General features: G+C 39.1%; 1 protein-coding gene across 2 annotated transcripts in view; it reads right to left on the bottom strand.

Annotated features, from left to right (window-relative positions):
- Positions 1-8,862: 8,862 nt before the first annotated feature.
- The window catches only part of meis1a (Meis homeobox 1 a), a 211,246-nt gene continuing 198,591 nt past the window's right edge, over positions 8,863-21,517 (bottom strand). Inside the window, exons 11-13 of one of the 2 annotated variants that reach the window (XM_072265438.1) lie at positions 13,348-13,437; positions 12,937-13,032; positions 10,322-10,410 (exon numbers count right to left, since the gene is read on the bottom strand). In XM_072265438.1, the coding sequence (XP_072121539.1) occupies positions 12,974-13,032; positions 13,348-13,437 (149 nt within the window). In that variant the 3' untranslated portion in view covers positions 10,322-10,410; positions 12,937-12,973. Of the gene's footprint in view, positions 10,411-12,936; positions 13,033-13,347; positions 13,438-21,517 lie in introns of both variants that reach the window. The other variant, XM_072265437.1, reaches the window with a different exon arrangement.

Here is a 21,517-nt window from a genome sequence, read left to right as displayed (position 1 = left end):
GATTATCCATTTCAGAGAACAGTCCTTTCACGTTCTCTTTAATGATGGTCACAATCAGTACTACACTATGATTTACCCTGGATGAGAGAATATGTTTTACTCAGTGCTCATTAGAAGCATACTTAGAAATTATATTGAAACAATAAAAATATCTGCAATGTCTGAGGCTTTTCTTTGATATAATGCAGAGGACTTTGATATGCTAAAACATTTAAATCATAGATTTTTTGCATGCATGAAGGCAATTACGATAAATACAAACTTTGTTTGCAAGTTTGCATTTGAGTACAATAAAATACTGTAGGTGCAGTGCTTATACCACCCATATCTGGAATTCTAACTTCATAGGGTCTTCTTCGTGCATGGGACAAACTATATACCCACTATTCAGTGTTCCATAACAACCATATCAGACAGATAAATAAATGAATTTTGCTTTCTTATCTTCAAGAGACCATCAGCAAATTTCACTAGTTTCATTGAAGACAAAGCAAATGTTTCTCTAGCAACAAAGGCAGGGTTGTAACTCATCCATGCTGACTTCGCTTATCTCTTTGAATATCTGACAGTTTTCCCAACATTTTTTTCTCCCGACTGATTAATTTGGTTTCCACATCAATTAGAAATTGTTGTACATTTACCTGGACCTAGACAAGGAAGGGATTTTATACTGCTCAGCCCCAAGATTGTTGCAATTTCTGTTAATGACATAGTATTATTATTAGAGGTTATAGTCTAACTAAAACTAAATTTATAAAAGAAATCCATGTCAACAAATAAAAATAACATTGCCTTTGCAAAAAAATATGAAATCATTAAATCATTTTAGTGTGGAATAATTTTAGTCTTCACTACCTGCATGGTTGAGAAATTTCTTACAATAACAATTCAAACAGTGCTTGGATTAGTTAACATCTGGCTACAGTTTTTTATATGTTTTTAACATGTAATTGTCTTGAACATCTGCCTGGCCTGGAAGATCTCTTTTCTCTATTCTAGAGATAAAAGCAATCTTTTTATGCTGTCCAAATTGAGGGAAAAATCCAGCCTGCTGTGTCGTGTTACTTCTATAAAAAAGGGAGATTTAATGCGTAATATGAATCTAAATTAAATCTTAATGTTCCCAGTGGTTCTAATTTATTTGGGTTGTTATACTGTATTACTGAAGTATACAGGATGCGACTATATGCAAGCCCACACAACAAAGAAAGGAATAGATTAAACATATTAAAATTAAATGAAAGACACTGATATTGCTTTATATCTGTCATTTTGTAATAGGGTATGTGTCCTTTTTATACAGGTTAATGTGATAAATTGGTTTGCTAACCTTTCATAGTAGTTGCTTATTTAGATACAGTATAGACAGGGCATTATCACCAAGATCAACCAAATATTGTTTTTTTTGTATATTCTCAGTTTAATAGCACTATCTGTAGCAAACTTCACTTGCTTAATCCCTACCTCTTCTGGGAAACATCCAGCAATGATTACACCATTGAAGCATTTGACTGTGGCATCTATTATTCTTTTCCTTTCCCATTTACTGTTACCTGATGGTAATATGAGCTGAAAGATATAAAACAAATTTGGTGTATTCTATGCAATCTGGAGACAAAATGGAATTGGCCCACACTAAGTGGAAAAATTCTCTTTCTCAGCCCATGTTTTGGTATCACTTGAAAAAGGTTAGATCCCAGAACTGAAAGGCAAACACTGAGCAGGAAGTCTGTTTTTGCATTTCTCCATCTTTTTATATCTACAAAATTTTATAAGAGGTAAAATCAAGGATCATACTTCACATTTTTAAATAACTCCAACAGCTTTAGTTTTTTGCTAGTGTCGGCCTATTACTTACTTCCTGTGCATTATATGCTAAAATTAGAAAATAATGTGCTGGAAGAGTAGTTCTCTTTAAAAACTGTTAATCTGCTTGGCCTGCAGTTGATTTTATCTTCTTATCTAACAGATCTAATTGTACCACAGTATTTATTGTAGTATGAAATAATTTCCCAAAAATCATTTTAAACGACAGTTTCTGTTTATGATAAATAAATTGCATTATGTGGCAAATTTGCAGTACCTAAAGTTGTGAAATACTACATAGAATTGTTTTCAGTGAAGTTCATCCCATCGTCTCATCACTGCCGATCTGTAGTGTCCTTTTTCTTTCTTCACATTCTCCCTGGCAGCATAATTCATTGTCAATTGCTCTTCCAGGTCATCCCTGGATCAAAGAAGGCCTGAGCATGTGGTTATTGTTGGTCTGAAACACAATCTCCCAGAACAAGAGACAGAAAAGGGAAAAGACAGTTGCGCTTTTCTGACATTCTCTGGAAGGGTTGGTATTACCACAGAGAGCAGGTGGAGCTGATAAGCTCTCACAGGGCGCCTCATTAAAGGCTAACACAGTGACTATTATTGGATCAGGTCTCATCAGGTGCATAGGAGCTGAGCTGGTCTAGCATGCGCTGACACCTGAGGCAGCCTTGTCTGCTCTGACCTTGCCAGTCAGCTCCCAAGGTCAACCTTAATTCCTGCTGCTAGCTCAAGAAGATCTCCGGACTCTGACAAGACATGTGTTGGGGATAGTGAAGAGGATAGTTATCCACATACAGGACTCTGATTCAGCATTTGCTGATTTCCCTATTTCCAAATGTCAACAGGCCTAGGTGTCTCTTGATACAGGGAAAAAGTGTTTAGCTCAATTGGTTGATAGATGCTTTGCTCCAACAGGTCTTAAAAGGAGTAAGATCAGAAATAATGCAAAAATACAAACAGAAGTGAAATAAATGTTTTATGAATTGAGCATTTTTGAGCTTTATGACAAGATTCCAATAGCAGATCTCTCACAGTAAGCTGCCAAAATAATATTACAATTATACAGACTAACAATAAGAATGAAAAGATTGTTATTCTCACCAGTCAATTCAATTATTTTCACTCGCAGGAGCTGCAATGTTGAGGTTGCAGTGATAATCATTCGTCTTTTTTTTAAATTGTCGTCTTAGCTTATTTATTATTAAACTCTCCGGTAAGTTCTTTATTCCCAGAATGACGCGCAGTTTTACATTGTTTAAACCATGCCTCCAGCTAATCGTTTGAAAGGTTATTGATATTTAGGTGACGCTTGTTCAAAACCCAAATCTAACTCTGCAAGGGGTTAACTATAGACGATCTCATTAAAAATGTATCGGAAGGAAACAAGAGACAATGAACCTTAGAAATGCTGTAAGTATACGTATACTTGAAAGGAATGTATTACGCATCCTCCAGAAACCAAGCATCAACAGAAGTGGTCAGAACCAAAGTGGGAAGGAACTAATATAATTGCTTGATAAGGTCAGGGCCAGCATTCGCTCATCTTCAACCCCCTGCTACTTTTCACACGACTAGAGACAATAATTAAAAATAACGCGTCGTGGAACCTCTAGCCTTGCCACCCGTGCCTCAGTTTCATTTGGACAACTTGCCGCAGAAATGGTTGTCACATTTTGCCGACTATATTTGACAACAACAACCCAGACATTTCATTTTGCTCTCTGTAATTGCAGCTGCTCTGATGTGCACATATTAAATCACCCGACAGCCCACTGAATGAACATAGGCTTCCTTGGGTGAATTAATTAGGAATTTCTGACCAAACCTCGTGAAGTCCTTACGCATCTTTCTTCTCTTTCTCTTGTTGCCACGTACGACTTCATTTTAAATTGTTGTCTTGTTTTATTTTGTCTACATTTCCCCCCTGCGATAGTGAAACAATAACTGGAGTAACCATGCTGCGAGGTTATGGTAATTCCGTGCCATCTGCTTTGGTGATAATGGTGACCTTTCCAGCGCGTTTATTAAGTTGAAAAAATCCACCGATAGGCGGCGTTCCGTTGTTCCCTGCCGAGGCAGCAAGTGCTCCAAATTCTCTGGAATTTTGGCTCAAATTTTGTTGCAAAATGCCCCAGTTTATTTAACTCCGTTTTCCTTTTTTTTTGTATTCTGATTTTGTCCCATTTTTGCTATGCTTATTTTTCCTTCATCCTTAACCCTTCCGCGGTTTCCTCTTCCCCACCTCACCCCGAATGAATTTTTATTCTGTCCTGAATTTCCCTTGTTAATGCGCCCACTTTTGCGCTACTTTATTATGATCTTTACCAGGTTTCTTTATAAGCTTCCCCTTTCATGTTGCAGCATTGTATAGTTTGTGAAAGGGACAACACAACTAATCCACAATTGCCTGATCATTGCAATGTTTCAACATAAACGAAACGCAAATCCAATTTAATAAATATTAGCGTTGTTTTACCGCTTAGGGAAGGAACAATCGAACAACAAATATAAACGCAGAAAGAAATATAAGAATTGAAATATTGTTCAAATTATTGCAATTAAATATTTTAATCGTTTTTAATTTTATTCTCCTTTCTCCTGTGCCTGAAAAGGAAGCCGGCGTGTTTTTTTTTAGTAGAGTTTATAATATTGCTTCTGATTGTTTGCGTCGTTGCTCCCAGCAGTTTGATTTACGAATCTGAATATTTACATCAATAATTGTTGACAGGCGCCCTTCTGGAGTCGGAACGGCAGAGCGTCCTGGGATGGGAATTATTCGCTTCGTAATTTTTCAACGGCCGCCAAGGCTCATTCGGATTCGCTTCCTTAGAGTTTTACTCCCTAACTGTTCCCTTAACGAAATAGCTGAGACGCACCGAATTCCCGGCCCACCGACACCTCGTCCCCGTTTATTGCAAAGGGGCTCTGGATAATTCAAGGCATTCTCCTAAACAAACCAGAACACAAAACACTATTCGGTTTAACTGGAAATAAATAATACTTTTCCCTCTGCGGCAGCTCCATTTAAAAAAAAATCGTTGCGAACTTTCGCTTTGCAAAGTTTTGTTTTAATTTCGTTTTATTTGTTGTATTTATTTAGAGAACGCAATTTCCCCCTCTATTTAAAAGTCATTCGCTTGGAAAATGCGTTCAGCCTCGACGCAAATTCAATCGGTTTTATTTATGATCTTGGCATTTGTCTTGAAAGAAAATAATTTCGATATGCTCCAATTAATGGCACACAGAGGGAAACGTGAAAGAGCTGTCACTAGGCGGAAGTGCACAAAAAGGTCCAGACGTCGTTTTGTTTGTAAATAAACAAATTCCCCGATTGTAAAATGGGTACAGCGTATGAAGCGTGTGATTTTAAGAGTTCTTGTTAATCGTTCAGCTTTCTGGATAGTGACTGGAAACAACGATGGCTATGTGTATCAACAATCGTGCCGCTACGCCGTCTTAAAGCGCTTTCTTTTAAGGGCAAAACTTAATTTCGTTGGACTTTTCCAAACTGGGAAATAGATCGCGCCTGTGTTGCATTTTAACGCGTTCCCATAACGGTGCCGATGCGGTGCTCATCAAGATCGATTGCTTCTTCTTTTCTTTTATTTCTTACATTGTTTAGGGAACCGAGGCATTTCAACCCAGTGGAATCCGATCTTTGAATCGAAGATAGAGGGGCCTCTGAGCTCCGTGCAGTGAGGGGAGGGTTAGGATGGTCACCTGTAAAAGAGCGAGGCGGTCGTACGGGCAATACCTGAGCGAGGCGGTGTATGGAAAGGTTGCTTTAGCCCGCTCGGGACAGCCTCACAAAACTCACCACTCAGATTAAATGATCAATCTGAAAGATTAAACGATTGTAACGTTAACTAAGAAACTTGTTCCGTGGAATATTTCAACAACCATAATGTAAATTGGATAAATATATGTTATTTCGGGCTTTTATCTTCTTGATTTAAAAACATAACGTACAACTATTCTGGTACATAAAGTAGAACTATATATACATATTAAAATAGTACGATGTGTTTCCCCTGAAATGAAGGCTTGGGTAAATAAAGGAAGCAATTTGGGGAGCAAAGAGAATTCAGTTTAATATCACAGATATCTCTGCAGCAGAAGAAACACATTTCTCTCGATCTTGTTTCAAATGTATAAATCAGATCTGTTCCCGGTATTTTCCAGAAGCAGCCGTGAAGATGTATGGTCGTTTATCGAGTCGTTTTGACGACAAGGAATAGGGATACGGCTGTCTGAAATAGGAAAAGAATTGAGGCATTTTGCGTGGGGTGCAAATTTAAGTGTATTGTGGGAGAGGATAATGTTTACAGGGAACATTTATTACTATTGTCTCTGTTAAACTTGTCTCTTTCGTAGACTATTTGCAATCAGATCAAGATTCTGTAAAATCTGAGGCCCGTGGTAAAAGTCAAAACTTCCAAACAACCTGGACAGAGAGCAAGGGTCGCCAAGTAGAGCAGAGAGCGGCCAATTACTCCAACAGAAGCCAAGCATGAGCCGCATCGACAGCATTAATCCGAGAGCTAAATAACGACACAAGTCAGTGAATACTCCTAATAAATTCGTAAAGAGGAGTTGGGAGTGATGGCGATTGGGGTGTAAGTACATCGTTAGGACATCAGCCTCTCCTGTAATGTGCCAACCAAAAGCACAAATATTTATTTATATATATATTTATTTATAAGCTACATGTCTCACCGTTAAGGAGAGAGGGAAAAATAAATTTGACATGACTGCGAGGTTATGACCTGTTCGTCAGGAACCAGTTGTCACGAAATGACTGTTTCACCGCGACCTGAAGCAGCAAATGGTTGAAAGAAAGGAAGGGAGGGAGGGGAGATAATTAAAATATCTTTTAAAGTGCACCATCCATTACGGAGTTTTGATTTGATTTAGGCTTAAGAGATATTTTGAGGTTTTTTTTTAAGTCTTGCACGTTTTGTAACCATGGAACGCTCATTAAAACTTTTAAGGTCTGATTTTAACAGGCTAATGAAAGTGATTGGTGGTCAGTCACCCAACGCTGATAATAAACTTAAGAGTCTTTATTCATTGGAATCACAACGGTGCCTCAAAGGTTTCTCTCTCACTTTTTAAGTCTTCCTCCTAACGTCTTAACCCTTCCACGTCTTGTCCTGGGTTTGTGGGCCGGGGGTGCGGGGCTGATGTCAAATAGTTGCCTTGGAGGGGGGGGGGGCGAAAGATACGAACAGCATTCTGCCCTCCTTGCCCCTACCGCACAGACCCAGGTTTCATTGATCGCCACCCCCTCTTCCTTATGAGATAATGCAATTACAAACATCAATAAGAGCTGCAACGGGAATCATTATCTCCTGACAGTGATAGATGAGGGTCCAGAAATAGCGTGAGCTCTCTCTTTTCTCCACCCCCACCCCCTCTGTAATCATTTGCATGTCCGGGGGGTTGGGGCTGTATCAATATCGTCAAGGAAACCGATCATACCTAAAGAAAAGACATATTGGGGTAGGGCAAACGTTGAAGTTCTCTCTCCTCACCCGATTTCCAGCCACGGCATCGTGCTAGTCCCGCTCTTTCCCCCAATCCCATTTAAAAACAAAATAGCCCTCTTATTCCGTCGTGACTAAAGTCTGACGACATCATCCACCTCAACCCCTTCCCCACCTGCAAGACACAAAAGTCATCGTTATCAATTGTTCTATAACGTTCCCTCATTAAAGAACAGGTTGTGCAAAGGAGATTCCCGCACCTGGAGCGCGGGTTGGCAGGAATGGAGTCGCGTGGAATGTTTTTGCTGGAAGCATTCGCGGGAATCTTTCTCCCGTCTTTCCCAGGAGATAACAGAGACACCTGATGGAGCAGTAACTGCTACCCTGCACCAGTCCGGAGTGAGTGGAGATACGCCGCAATTTCCCCCCTTTAACCGGGCTAACTTTCCCCCGTCTCTCTCTCTCTCTACTCCGCTTGCCTTTTGCTCGCTGTTTCGCCTTAAGAGGCCGCCCTTGCGGCGCAGCCGGCCCCGGGCCCAAGAATCTGCCGCGACAAACTACCCCACCCCCTCTCGCAGCACACAGCCCATCCCCACGCATTGGTGTCCAGTGCTGGCGCTCGCTGCGCGATTGGGAGGGAGAAGGGGGTTTATCTAGGGAGGGGGTAGGGATCTGGTGTAGCTAGGAAACGCGAAACAGCCCAAGAATACGGCATCTCCACGAGCAAAATGTACTTAACGTGTCCTTTGAGAGAGTGCAATAAGGCGTGAGGAGGAACTAATCTCTGTATTTAAATGTTTGTGGCAATTTTATCTAAATGAATTTTAATGCAAAGGGATCCTCTTCCGTTGGGCTAATGGTGATCTGTTATTCCTCGGGAGGCGAGGGTCATATTTGACATTCACATGTTATTTTCTTTACATTTCAGTCAGAATTAATATTTTAAAGTACGCATTCGAAACTAATAAACGTCCCATTCGATACTGTATATAAATAACCTTATTAAACCATCACAGACTTCTATATTTTCCCCTGATATTCTGATTTTTAAAAACATTCAGACACCATGATGATATATACGCTCGGCACCAGCAGACAAATGCGCCGTTTTTAGTCCAGTCTCGACAAGTTTTACGGAATTATTAACAACACTATTAATAAGCTTTGCATGGCGGCGAGCGGGAAGCCAGGAGTTGAAAGGAACTGTGTGGATGGAGATGCGGGGATATTTTCCGCCTCTTCGCCGTTGCTGTATATTAGAACAAGAGAGAGAAAATATTCTTTCAGAGGCATCGTCTATTTTAAACAAACACAGAGATCGGGTACTAATATGAATACCTACATATTAGACGTATCCAGTGCCTCTAAACTCAGCAAAAAGCCCACTGCGAATTAACTTTCCTGCCCATGTCATCAGCCAGGATTTGAATACAAGCAAGGAAGCCACGGCTACCTTTCTTGTTTTTACCTGCGACTCCCCAACGCGTTTCATTATTTCATTCGTGCTTGAACAGGGGCTGCAGGGGCGAAACATCGTATTCCCAAAACAAGTGAAATCAGCATGACAAAAATAATTTTTATTTTATATTCAGATTTCATTATCGCACACAGTTAAGGGAAACTACTACAATTTACTCCGTTATTTTACAATTCAAACCGCTTGGATCAGAACTCTAAGACTCTGTGTGCGATTAATATTATTATCAGCTTCTTGATAGAAAAAAATGCTATCCACAAGCATCTGTTTATAACCACAATGAAAGGCATTAGCTCATCCCATTCAGTACATTTTATGCATGCCAACTCATACCAAACTGCTACTTTTACAAAAAAAATTCCAATAATACAATTCATTATTTCCAGTCTTTCCTCTGCACAGAAGAAAACAAAATGTATTTATTTACAACGTATACATAATTTCTTCCGGATCGGACCACCGATAAAGGAAATGCACGCAGGAGGATAATTTTTTTTTGTCATTTTCATTTTGAAAAAAAAACTAGAAAAATGGTGTAAACATATTTGTAAAAAAACAAAATGTCTTCAACTGATCGTTGGATGGTTAATTGCATCAAACAGAAAGTGATGTATGTCAGCGTTGGTGCAAGGAACATTGAGTCTCTGATGTGACAGTTCAGGTCTAACAGACTGCCTTTTGGTTTCGGAGCTTCCTCCTACCAGTCTCCTTAAGACACTGCCTGCAACAGCTGATTAATCATTGTTGATGGCTGCAGTTTTCCCATCCTTCCCGATTTACATCTGTTCGGGCCAATTCAAATATAGTGAGTAAATGAATTAGACATGCTAATTCAAGCCCCAGGCTAGAGACTGCATGACTGAAATCCTGGGATGGCAGTCTTCTGCCCGACATAGTTAATATTGTAAAAAAAATCCTAATAATAACAGTTTTCAGTCATTTGCAGGACATTTATAAGGCGCAGTTTGCACTAAGGAGGGTTTTGGAGGAGATTTAGGGCCTTGGAAACAACACACATAGTGTGGAAGAGAGTTTCACATATTTTTTGTTTAAAATCTATAAGAAACGACATATTATAGGGGAAGTACAATACCATGTACGTTATAATTAGCAGTCTTCTCTCTCCTGTCATCCTATGTGATTCTACAATAGCATTAAACTGAATTTCTTGTCCCCAGGAGTTGATTCTTGACTGACGCTTCCCGGTTTCAGGATCCCTCTGAAAGAGGTGGGATTCCCATTGGTCCACAGTTGATGTAAAGAACAGAGCTCCCATGTCACTGTATCATAATCAGTCTCTGATACTCAGGCCACCATTGTGGATGTTATTTCCCTTCGGCTACTGAGCATGGATGTCCATGACTTGTCCTCCCATTGTTGGGTCTCCTGGGTTTAGCATTGTGGGGCTAGATGCTGACATTGGCATTCCAGGGTGGGGCGGTGGTCCTCCATGCATCATCATTGCTGGGTGGTGAGGGTGTCCAGGAATGTAGGAATGCATGGGAGGTCCGTGTCGTAACTGGGCAGGGTGTGGGGGCATCTGTGGAGGTGTGTAACTTGGTTGTCCCATGCTCATACCCATTGCACCACCCTGAGAAACGTAGTCTCCTGGCATACCTTGTAGTCCTGCATGAAAACACATGGACACATTGTGTGAGGCAGAGGAGAACAAAACTAATCATCTGAACTGCACTTTGGAAAATTTTCAAAACATATAACTCATCGTACAGGATGGCAGATATGTAAGAATACAGCTGATTAAAGGTGTTACTCAACGTATCTCGCAAACACATCCAGCCATGTTGTGTTGTGCTAAACAATGGGACACAGAGACCAAAGGGAAATGTAATAAATATTGCAGTGACTGATACAGTTTATATCACCATAAAGGAAAAACATGACCATGCAAAAAGTAATGTTGAGGTGAGTTTCACAGTTTGAAAAGGAATCCCTTATTACTGCTGGAGGGGTTGTGTTGAAATTTGTAGCAGTGCAATGTAGAAGGTAATTCTAATTATTTTACCACACTAAGGACGAAGTGGACAATATTGGAACAAAACATACATCCAGTTGTTCTGCGTCTGTGGGGTCACAGAAATTTAAAGGAAACCTTAATCAACAATCATTTTTATTGTAAATGGAGAGATTTCAAGCAAAAAGAGGAGATTATGACCTTGTAAAAAGGTTAAAACATTTCTGCTTCGTAATTGGAGGGTGGATTTCCTAACAATGGCCTCTGAGGGAGTTAGGGCAGGGGGGGGTTGTGAGATGGGCAGTGGGGTTGGGGTCACTAAGCATGCTTACTAAACCATACCTGTGAGGCTGTTTGGCAAATGGAAGCAAATCAATAATGTTCATTAATTAAATCTTTCTCTGTGATCAGTAATGTCTGAAAAGCCGAATTTGAATTCAGGCCACCCTTGGCTGAGCTTGGATGGATACAAAGAGAAAAATTGGGGCTAAAACAATAAGCCTCCTGCTTTCTGTGGGCCTCTACCTTCTGCATGGGTTGCCATGGTTGATGGGAACTGACAGGGGTATTGTTTCTAAGAGCTATAAGCTCCATAATCGTCAGGGGTGGAAAGCATAGCGCTCTCACTAAGTAGGTTCAATTGGCTTTGCTTCTGAGTAATGTGGCTCTGTGACTGTTACAAACACCTTGGATTCAGGGCTCAGGGCTGTGCAGAAAACGGCTGCTTAATCTAGCCTAAAGGAACAATTTTGAACTAATGAAAATTGCTTATAAAATATACTGTACCCACAGCTCCATAATCAAATAAGCTGATAATATTTTTGTAATAACCTATTAATTTAATTGGTCATGAAGCATATAATACATCATTTAAATTTAATTGACCTAGAAACTAAGAAACAATATTTAAATTAGCCAAGCTAGAAATTTCCATGGTGAGGTAATAAGTCTGTTGCATTCCTCAGCTCAATGGAATTTTTTCACAGTTAATTGTCAGACTGATCTTTGATTCCATGCAGAGCACATATCTAGAATTCATTTGGCCTTGATATATTTAAAATGTGTTTGCCACATTAGAGACAACAATAAGAACAGAGTGCTTTCATTTCAGAAAACAACCACAAGGAACACAATTAGTGACAACCTTTAGAAAAATTACGGTGGACAAGAAGGCGCCTTTTTTTGTTGTTGGTTGATGTGGTTTGTTGTTTAAATGGGACTGAGCGCTCCAGGAAACTGCAAAAAATGGTTAGTTTAATTAAAAAAGGGAGAATAACGCTCATTCATCATCAAGGGCAAGGGCACTAGGATGGAGTAAACTCACAAGGCTTTGCTTTACTAGGACCAACCATTCAGCATTGCATTAATGATCTCTATTTTTGTATACTCGAAAAGTCAAATCCATTTGTCACACTGCACGTGATGGCATACTTAATTTAGCCATATGCAATTAGCCAGGGCTAAGCTCCATAACTGCAACACCCACCTCCATTTTGATGAGCATTTTTTAAAAATGCTGTTTTCTGCAATACCCCCATCTTATCAAAAATAAAAGCTGCCATGGTTGGTTAGATAGAAGGGGGGGGGGAAGAATGATAAATCAGAACTCTAATTGAATATGCAGGGATTTGTCTCATTTCAGATTATAGTCAATGCTTCTGTTATCCTTTGCTTTTGGAACACTGTCTGATTGCCTTTTTGGTGGCTCACAGGTTAGTGTATAAATGTAACTCATGCATCAACTGTGGCTAGACAGATTTATGACACTTTGGGGACATGCTCTTTCCTTTCTCTTGCACTGCTGCAGACTGCTTACATTTTGCCAATCAGTCTGTTGCTATGGCGACGCACTCCCCCCTCTGGCTGGTTCTTGTTTTTGTCATGTGGCCAGTGCTGCGTTACTGTGCACAGTTCCAGATAATAGCGTTAGGCAAAAATGTTCCCTAACTATTATATATAACATATATGTGTACTTGCAATAAGTTTCAAGTCACTGACAATGAATTCAAACATTCATGAGCAGGCACAGTAAAGGACAGGCAGCCCAAGAGTAGTTTGGAAAAGAGTGAACAAAGCATGAAGCTATGGGCGGGAACAACAAAAAGCAAAAAAAAATGTATGAAGAGAAAAAATATGCTCCTGAAACAAGATGTAAAAACAAAGACCCTATTTGTACTTACTTCCCCCTTGCTTTGCGATTGGTTAACTAGATGAAGGTTACATGTAGTGCCATTGCCCCTCCATGCCCATATTCATGCCTATTCCACTCATAGGTCCTAGAAGGGAGATAAAAATCCAAGAAGATGCCAGAAAATGAGCAAAGTCAAAAAACAGATAGCGCCAAAAACGACCCTTTTTTCTTTTAATACAAGGACCTCAGGGTCAAGCGGGATTATGGCTCCCAGAATCGAGAGGAACCATTTCTCCCTTTTAATCATTAGGTGCATAGAAGACAGGCAAGGCAAGGCAGGCAGTTGAAGTGCAGCAGAAGATGAGGGTGATAATCCTGATGAGCACTCTGAATGTGTGGGTGAAGATGTAACACTGGTGTGCATGAAGGACACAAGAACAAAAAAAATCTAAAATCTTACCAGGTGGCCTGATTCCCATATGCTGCTGGCCATCCATCACAAAGCCTCCCATTGGCTGGCCATCTGGGTTGTAGGGTGCACCTTGGCTCACTGAGGATTAAGAACAAGTCTGGATATCATCTTCTGTCTACAATGCTCAGATCTGATTCAAATTCTGGAACCTATTGTCTGTACAGAATCCATAATATAAAGCATATGAATAGAGTCTCAACTCACTGACTAGAGCTTATTAGTCTGTATAGCCTGTGCCTCAAATTTTTCACATGGCTAAGAAAAATACTTACCTAACTGATACAATCTATACTTAACGCTTTCACTTAATGTGACAAATGCTACATTATTTATACTGATTGCTGCTCTGTTTGGACTCAGAATATTTATATTAGTGAAACAGAGAAACGAGTAGCTAACCCGTTTAGCTTTGGTTATTAACAGGACATTGCATTTCACTACATGCACACTGCATAAAGTTAGCTGATTAGTTTGCTTGAAGATGATACTGCAGAAAAATATGGAAGGTTCACAATAGTCTTTACACAATTCCTTTGTGGCAAAGTAATTAGAGTTTGCCCTGTGATTAGCTACTGCAATTGTGCTAGGTTTTGCACAATGCACTCTTTATCATCTTGTCTTTAGAGACTGCAGGGAAACCATGTGTTCACCAGGACCCAGGAACTCAGAAAATCGGACACAGAATGTTACATCTGCCCTGGGAATTTCCTTCTGCCATTGATGGCTCCACCTGCAATCCCACAAATTAAAATGATCCCTTTCTGTTCAGCACTGACTCCCGCATTGAGTATTTTACACAAGGATATTTGGCCCACGCTGTGCATGCTGCCTCTCTGGTGGGGTTCTTCAATCAGTTCCTGCTTCCTCCCCAGCACTCTTTGAAAACCCAAACCCGTTAAAACTATGTATTCCAGAAGCTAAAAAAAATTCACATCACCTTCAGTTATTAGATTAGTCAACTTAAAACTGTGGCACTTGATTATCAGTTCTGCTGCTATTGGATATAATTTCTTCTTATTAAAACCCTATGTGACTTTAACACCTCCAGCAATCTCCCCTCTATATTCCCTTCTCTGAGCACAATCTCCACTTCTGCCAGCCTCTCCAAATTAATGTAACCTCCAGCCCTGGGACCATTCAGGTAAATCTCTTCCACACTCGCTCCAAGATTTTTTATATGGTAGAACTGAGGCAAATTTATCCAAAATGATCTTCAAGTATGGCTCAGTTGAGATCAGTCTCAACTCAGTGTGAAAAGGTTCTGAGTGCAAGCCTAGTCCAGGGACTTTGACAGAGTTATCCAGGCTGGTGAAGCTGATGCATGACCGAGGTAACTGAGAAGCACCTTGTGCTTCTTCCTCCTCTCCACCCCACCTTCTTGCAGTGATTTCTCATCTTTTTTTTCCAGTCCTGATGAAGGGTCTTGGTCTGAAACGTCATCTGGTTTATTTATTTTCGTAGATGCCACCTCCAACATTTTGTGTGTTTTACCTAGGGTTTCCGGCACCTGCAGATTTTCTTTTCCTTGTGAGGGGATACTATGCTACTTTTTGGATGCAACAATGACAAAGGGCCTGAATGCTTTCTCCAGTGGGTAAATATCCAATACCACTATTTCAAAGTTCTCCCTAGTGCCCTAGCCAAGATTTATTCTTCAATCAGTACATCTAAAGAGAACAATTATCACATGCCGTTTCTGAGAGTTTGCTGTTTTAGATGATAAAAATACAAAGGACCACAGATGCTGGAATCTGGATTAATAAGCAAACTGCTGGAGAAACTCACTGGGTCAAGCAGCAGCTGTGAAGGGAGATGAATAATCCATGCTTCAGGCGGAAACCCAGTAACAGACGCTGCACGACGTACTGATCTTTTTCCACCAGGTTGCTATTAGATGATTACAGTGATTACATTTTAAAAGTCCTTCACTGGTTATAAACTACGTTGGATTGTTCTGATGCTATGTGAATGGTACTTATAGAAATGCATGTACTGTTTCTTTAACCTAAGCCCTAAACAATGCTTTCTTGTTTTTGAACTATATTATAATACATTTTAAGTGGCAACAGCATCTTATGGTTTCAACCCTCTTCACGTTATAGGATGCCAAAGAGCCAGAGTATATTCACCAGAGCCAGCAGCTGAGAGAAATATATCAGAACTCTACAAAATGCAGTGATTTAAAAACAATACTAAACTATTTATTTTCAAACTTAGAAACATAAAAGCTCATTTTAAAAGAATTAATGGAGAGTGTCTCTATAATGAAATGTAACAGGTTTCTGCCTTAGTCGCACACAACACAGAGAGCAAATCTTCCATCATTGTGTCCAGTTATTTCCAGATATTATTCTGGTAGTAAAATCCTTCATCTGAAGAATTCTGCTGGATGGAATTCTAAGGCCCCGGGTTAAAATGAGTATCATTTTAAATAGGGAGTGCTTGAATGGATTTTCCATTAGATGGTTACAGTGGAGGTTGAGGACAGATCTTAAGGCTAAATGACACACCATCACCTCCTGAAGAGCATCTCTACCATACTGCTAATTCCTTTGCTGATCCAACTGGAGTGAGGAGATGGACACAAAATGAAATCACCTGGAAACACTTACAAGTGTTCAGAAGTGTACAATCAGGATAACCTTATTTATTCTGGAGTATTTGAGTCTTTCACGGTGCTGGTCATCCTGGGATATGCATCTACCACTGCTTGGCTACTGTCTTGTTTCCAATGTCGTCCTTATGTCATACTTGGGCTGACTACTCAAAGAATGTGACAAGGGCTCAATGAAGATGCTCCTGCTGTTTTTCTATTCCCATTTGAGAGAAGGCCAGCCTCAACTCAGCCTAAAGCTTTTATACCACTTAGCATTTTAACATTTCTTGCTTGCTTCGAAACCGCAGTGTTACAATAAGGGACTGAGTCAATCTTTTGTTTTCTGTGCAGACTAAGGAATAAGGGGACTCAATGGGTTAGAAATATGTTGATCCAATTTCTCATTATTCATAGTTTATTTTCAATATCGACAAAAATACCGAGTCTGATAAAATTCAGACTTTACAAAGAAATGTGGAACCTTGGTGCAGTTATTAGAAAAGCAGTTTGTGGGATTTTCTTCTTGAACTTAAGATAGTTCTTAAAACATACCTCTTTGACCTAAGCATTGGTCACCTGTCCTAAAGTCTTTGTATGTGACCTGGTGAATTATCTACTTTTTAATAACCACGTCCTTGAGATGTTTGAAATTACATTCAAGGTGCCACATAAATGCAGTTAGTTGTGCAATACAATTAAATGATTATTGCAAATTTAATTCATGAACAGGTGATGAGCAAACAACACAGGGTTTTCTTTTTTGACTTTTGAGGCCTGGTTATGACATATCAGCAAGAGGGGGCAGCAGATTAATTCACTGACAACTGACTTGCTGAAAGTGCCATTGGCAAAGTCTTGTCAGTATGAGCCTAAAGGATTACATTTAAAAGGTTAGCAACTGATTTTTGCATCCCGATGGATAACTTTTCATTATAATCTTAACATGAAAAATGCATGAATTTCCAAAATTCTATTCAGTGCATTTTTTTTCTCAAAGGCAGATTTATTTTTCATTGTAATATAATATTCAATTAGATTTACATGAAAACTAATACATGACAGAAAATGAGGAAGTGATAACATAAAGCACTTGCAGGGTTAGTGGAAATGAGTCCTTCAAGCTATTGAATCATCTGCTTTGATTTTGATGGTATAAATTATATTTTACAGTATGTACAGTATATGCTACACATACATACTATGTATGTACAATAGATTCCGGTTAATTGGGCCATCCATTAATACAGGCAGCCACTTATTTGGGAACATGCTTAAAGAACAAAAACTAATAAAGACAATAGCTAGGATTTCCTTTGTTTACTTAGGAAACTATGCTGCTTAACTGGGACAGAAGACTGTTGCTGAACAGTTTCTAACTAGTGTCAGTTGTGTGCACTAGTTAAGACGCGACACTGTGCTTAGAGTGAATAGTTTATAAATGGAGTCAGTTGCATGTATTTGTGTTCAGAAACAGTGATCTTTGTCACTGATAGTTGGCAAGAAATAAGCAGTAAGACAATTCAGAACTGTTTTGCTCACTGTGGTTTCAGGCATTGAGGCTTGGAGATACCAGAAATGGCTGGAAGTGAAAATGAAACAAATTTACTACTTCAAAAAGTTAGGTATTATGAAGAATTTGAAGGTTTCAACAATCATCTTGAATGTTACAATGAAAATGGAGATTTGGAGGATGCAACAGTTTCTAACTACCATCGATCGCATGCACTTGTGTGGCTATTAGACTCTACACCATGCTTAGAAAGAAAAGTTCTTTAATAGTGTTAGTTGCATATGCTTGTCTTGTGTTATTCATTTCAGCAATGGAAGTCGAATTAAGAACAGTCATTTTTGACACTACTTCAAGCAGAAAGGCAATGAAGGCAGTCCATAATCTGCACTAGGTGTCTGTATAGTAATATGCAGTCAATCAAAAGAACATGGCAATGTACATTGTACACATTTCTCTGTTGATAACTATTAGGAACGCAGTTAGATAGTACTCTAGTAAATTTGGTAGTGTTCTCATTAGTTCTGTATTTCATTTAAGTACATAATTTGTTACTCAGTGAAATGGCAGGTTGTCTTTTTGTAAACTATTTCCATGAAATTTCGGCTAATTGGGGCAGCTGCTTAATTGGACCAAAATGCATTGGTCCCTATTACCTGGAATCCACTGATAGTTGTATGAATGGCAATATTAGGTTTCTTGTATATACAAACTGTATCTGCTTTCTTTGTAGTTCATTAATTAATAGAGGCATCCCACGATTATATGTACTAAGAGATTAGCGGAGATATATCTCATTTCATGTCAAATGTAAGCAATATTGGTTCTTAACATGAATTATCTCATTGCAAAGCAAATTACATCTTTGCACTAAATACTTAAAAATACCACTGGAAGGCCCTGACTTTGACTTACAAAGATGAGAATGCCCTTTTAATGAATTATGAAGTGCTAAATGACTCTACCATGCCTATTATCACACTGAGAACTGCATTAATGTTAAAGCAGAGAACAAGGCATATTAGATGAATCCCTCAACAAGAGGATAAGAAATAACAGGATTCAGTTTAGATATACTAGTCCTGAGTCATACAGTACCATTCAGCGCAGCTCAGCAACAGCCAGGTGGTCCATCTATTCTGTGCTGGCTCTTTGAAGAGCACATAAATTCTCATTAAGCACCCATCCAAATCCTGCCTCTAATTCTGATAGTTTTCCCACAGAACGCATTGAGAAAAAAGTTTTGGATTTCTCAGTGTGTGTTAGAGACAGGATTCTTAAAGCCTGTAATGCCAGCAGCTGGAACAGTGAGTCTGGGTAAAGGTTTTTTTATTCAGTGGAACACAATTCCCCAGCTCAGGCAGGACCCAAGCTGAATAATCTGAGTTGATGTGGGTCCTGTGAATTACAACCAGTTGAACTTACATAGGCATTAAATAGCAATGAATCCCCTCGGAGGGGATACCGAGGATACAGAGCAGTAGTTTTCAACATCATTTGACACCAAATCATGGAATGAGATATTAGAGCAGGGGACTAAAAGCCCTTTCAAGGAGGCAAGTAATGAAAAACTTAAAAAGCAAAGAGAAAAGGTGGAAAGATTCTGGGAAGGAAGGTACAAATAGGTGAAGGGGCAGCCTCCAAGGTGAAGCAGTGGAAATCTGAAGCCGAAATTGGAAGAGCAAGGATACCTCAGAGAAATGTAGGGTTGGAGCTGTAGAGAAAGGATATAATCACTGTTTCTAATTATTGGGGCAAGGTAGTTGGGTTCAATATAAAACGTGCGCCTGCTGCCTCCATATGAATATGATAGCTGATAAAAACCCAGCAGGACTAGTACGGGGAACTTTAGATGAATGCAGTTCTGGCAGCTTGGGGACTCGCAGGACCATTGTTTGGATCAGCTCTAAATGCCCCTCTTTCTGCTGGCATTCAGAACTTTATATTACTTTATACTGCAGAGTTTGACACATGGTTTATTAATAATCAGGTTTAACTGTCCCTGTGCAGAAGCCACTGATCTGGTAGCAATGTCTGCAGCACACACCAGACATACACCTGGAGGCATTATTGTCACTCTCCTTTTCACACTTTAAAAGCAGCCCCTCTGAAAGCTTCTGTGTTGATAATGCAATCCTATTGTTGATGTGCATTATAGAGCATTGTGTGCATCAAAGAAAGAAAGTCTTGCATTTATATAATGCCTTTTCGTGGCCTCAGGATGTCCCAAGGCACCTTACCTCCAACAAAGTACTTTTGAAGTGTAGTGACTCTTGTAATGTAGGAATTTAGTGGTCATTGAGTTGGGAATAGGAAAGTTCAACATTTATGACATTTTTCCTTCTTGTTTTCCCCTTTATTCAAAATATACTGAAAAAGTTAATTGATCTGAAATCTTAATTTTATTTTGCTCTCCATAAAATACTACAGGAACTGCTGAGTATTTACTATATTGATTATTATGAAGAGATCTGAAGACTATCCCCCAAATATGATTGGGGTGGATGGATTATTGGATGGATTGGGGCAGAGTTTGATGGATTATTTGCTAGCTAAATATATTTAGGATTATGGAATAAAGGCAGCAGTTAACATGTGATTGAACGATCTCCCATCTCCTTAAAAGGGAATCCTCTGTTCCCATGCTTCCAAAATGTACGTTGTAATTAGGAATAGATACATTTCCCCTTTTTAAATGCAGGGACACACTAAAGTATCTGCCCGAACATTTATCTAAAATAATTTTTTTTTTGCCACTGATTGGGGCTCAGACCTGGAACTTACTTAGTCTGTACAGCTACATACATTTTAAGCTAAAGGCTTTCAAATAAAAATAAATGGAATTTATAAGAAAACAAGAGATAGTCTTGAATAAAGACCTAGACTATATTATGTTAGAATATACTGTATAAGGATAGCTCTCTGCATTAGATAACAAGGAAAATGCGACTTGTACAGCTATTAAACAATTCCCCGATTTACAGTCCCATTAGATACCCTCTAAAGGACTCAGTAATGATTAACATTGCACAGCTAAAAAGCAAAATAAAAGATGGCTTCCTTTTTATGGAAAGATGGTTCCTGCTGGCTGCACCTTAATAAAGTAACAGTTGAATAGTGATGACGTCAACATAACAAATAACCTGAAATAACTTGTTTGTCTTAACAAATAAATGTAATATCTAAAAATACACTGCCCCATTTAAGCATGGTCATTTCTACTTCTAGAGTATTAGTTCAACAAGCTAATTCTGGAAAAGGCAGGACTAGCATTTACACAGATAAGAAGTCTACAGTAATGTAGACATATTTCGACACTATCCCTTGAAATTTCAAGTGTGCTATGAATGTTGGCCAAATGGAGCTCAACTAACATGGGCTGCTGCAAAGCATGCTATTTAGTCAATGATCCTAAAGTAAAATCCACAAAAGTATGAAGACTGTGTCAACAAATCCTGATGTTAAAATGGTTGGACCCGATGGTCATCGGTCAAATAATTGAAACAGTGAGTTGCCAACTTCCAAAAATCAATTGCTGAGATTATTGGCCAAGCTTTGATTCTCACACCCTTCAGAAAATTGATTTTTTTCCAGTGATAAACTCAATTATGACTCAGTGGGACAAAAATATTAAATCCAATTATGAAAGCAAAACAAAATAGCCTTCTCTTCCCCCATATCTGACGTGACCTGCTTGAACACTACAAGGGAAATGACAGAACTTGGAGCTAGAGAAACTAATGCCACTTGTACAGCATGTCTGCAGTGAGTGCAAATATTAAAGTTGAAATATAAAATGTGTTTTCTCTCTATTAATATTTACAAAGTGAATATCTTCATACTCACACAATTGACTAACATCTTTCATGACCCAAGGTTGCCTCAAAGCCAATGAAATACTTCGGAAGTGAACTGCCACGGGCAGTCTTTGCATAGTTAGATCCCGCATAGAACAGTGAGATAACTACATATTCAGACAATATATTTTAGCTAAACTGGTAGATACATGATCATAAAACATTTTTGCAAGTAATTTCATGTAGATGTCCTACTTT

This window comes from Mobula birostris, chromosome 8 (assembly GCF_030028105.1).
Source record: "Mobula birostris isolate sMobBir1 chromosome 8, sMobBir1.hap1, whole genome shotgun sequence".
Taxonomy (NCBI): Eukaryota; Metazoa; Chordata; class Chondrichthyes; order Myliobatiformes; family Myliobatidae; genus Mobula; species Mobula birostris.
The sequence above is the reverse complement of the archived record's forward strand: the minus strand, read 5'-3'. Positions and strand labels throughout refer to the sequence as shown.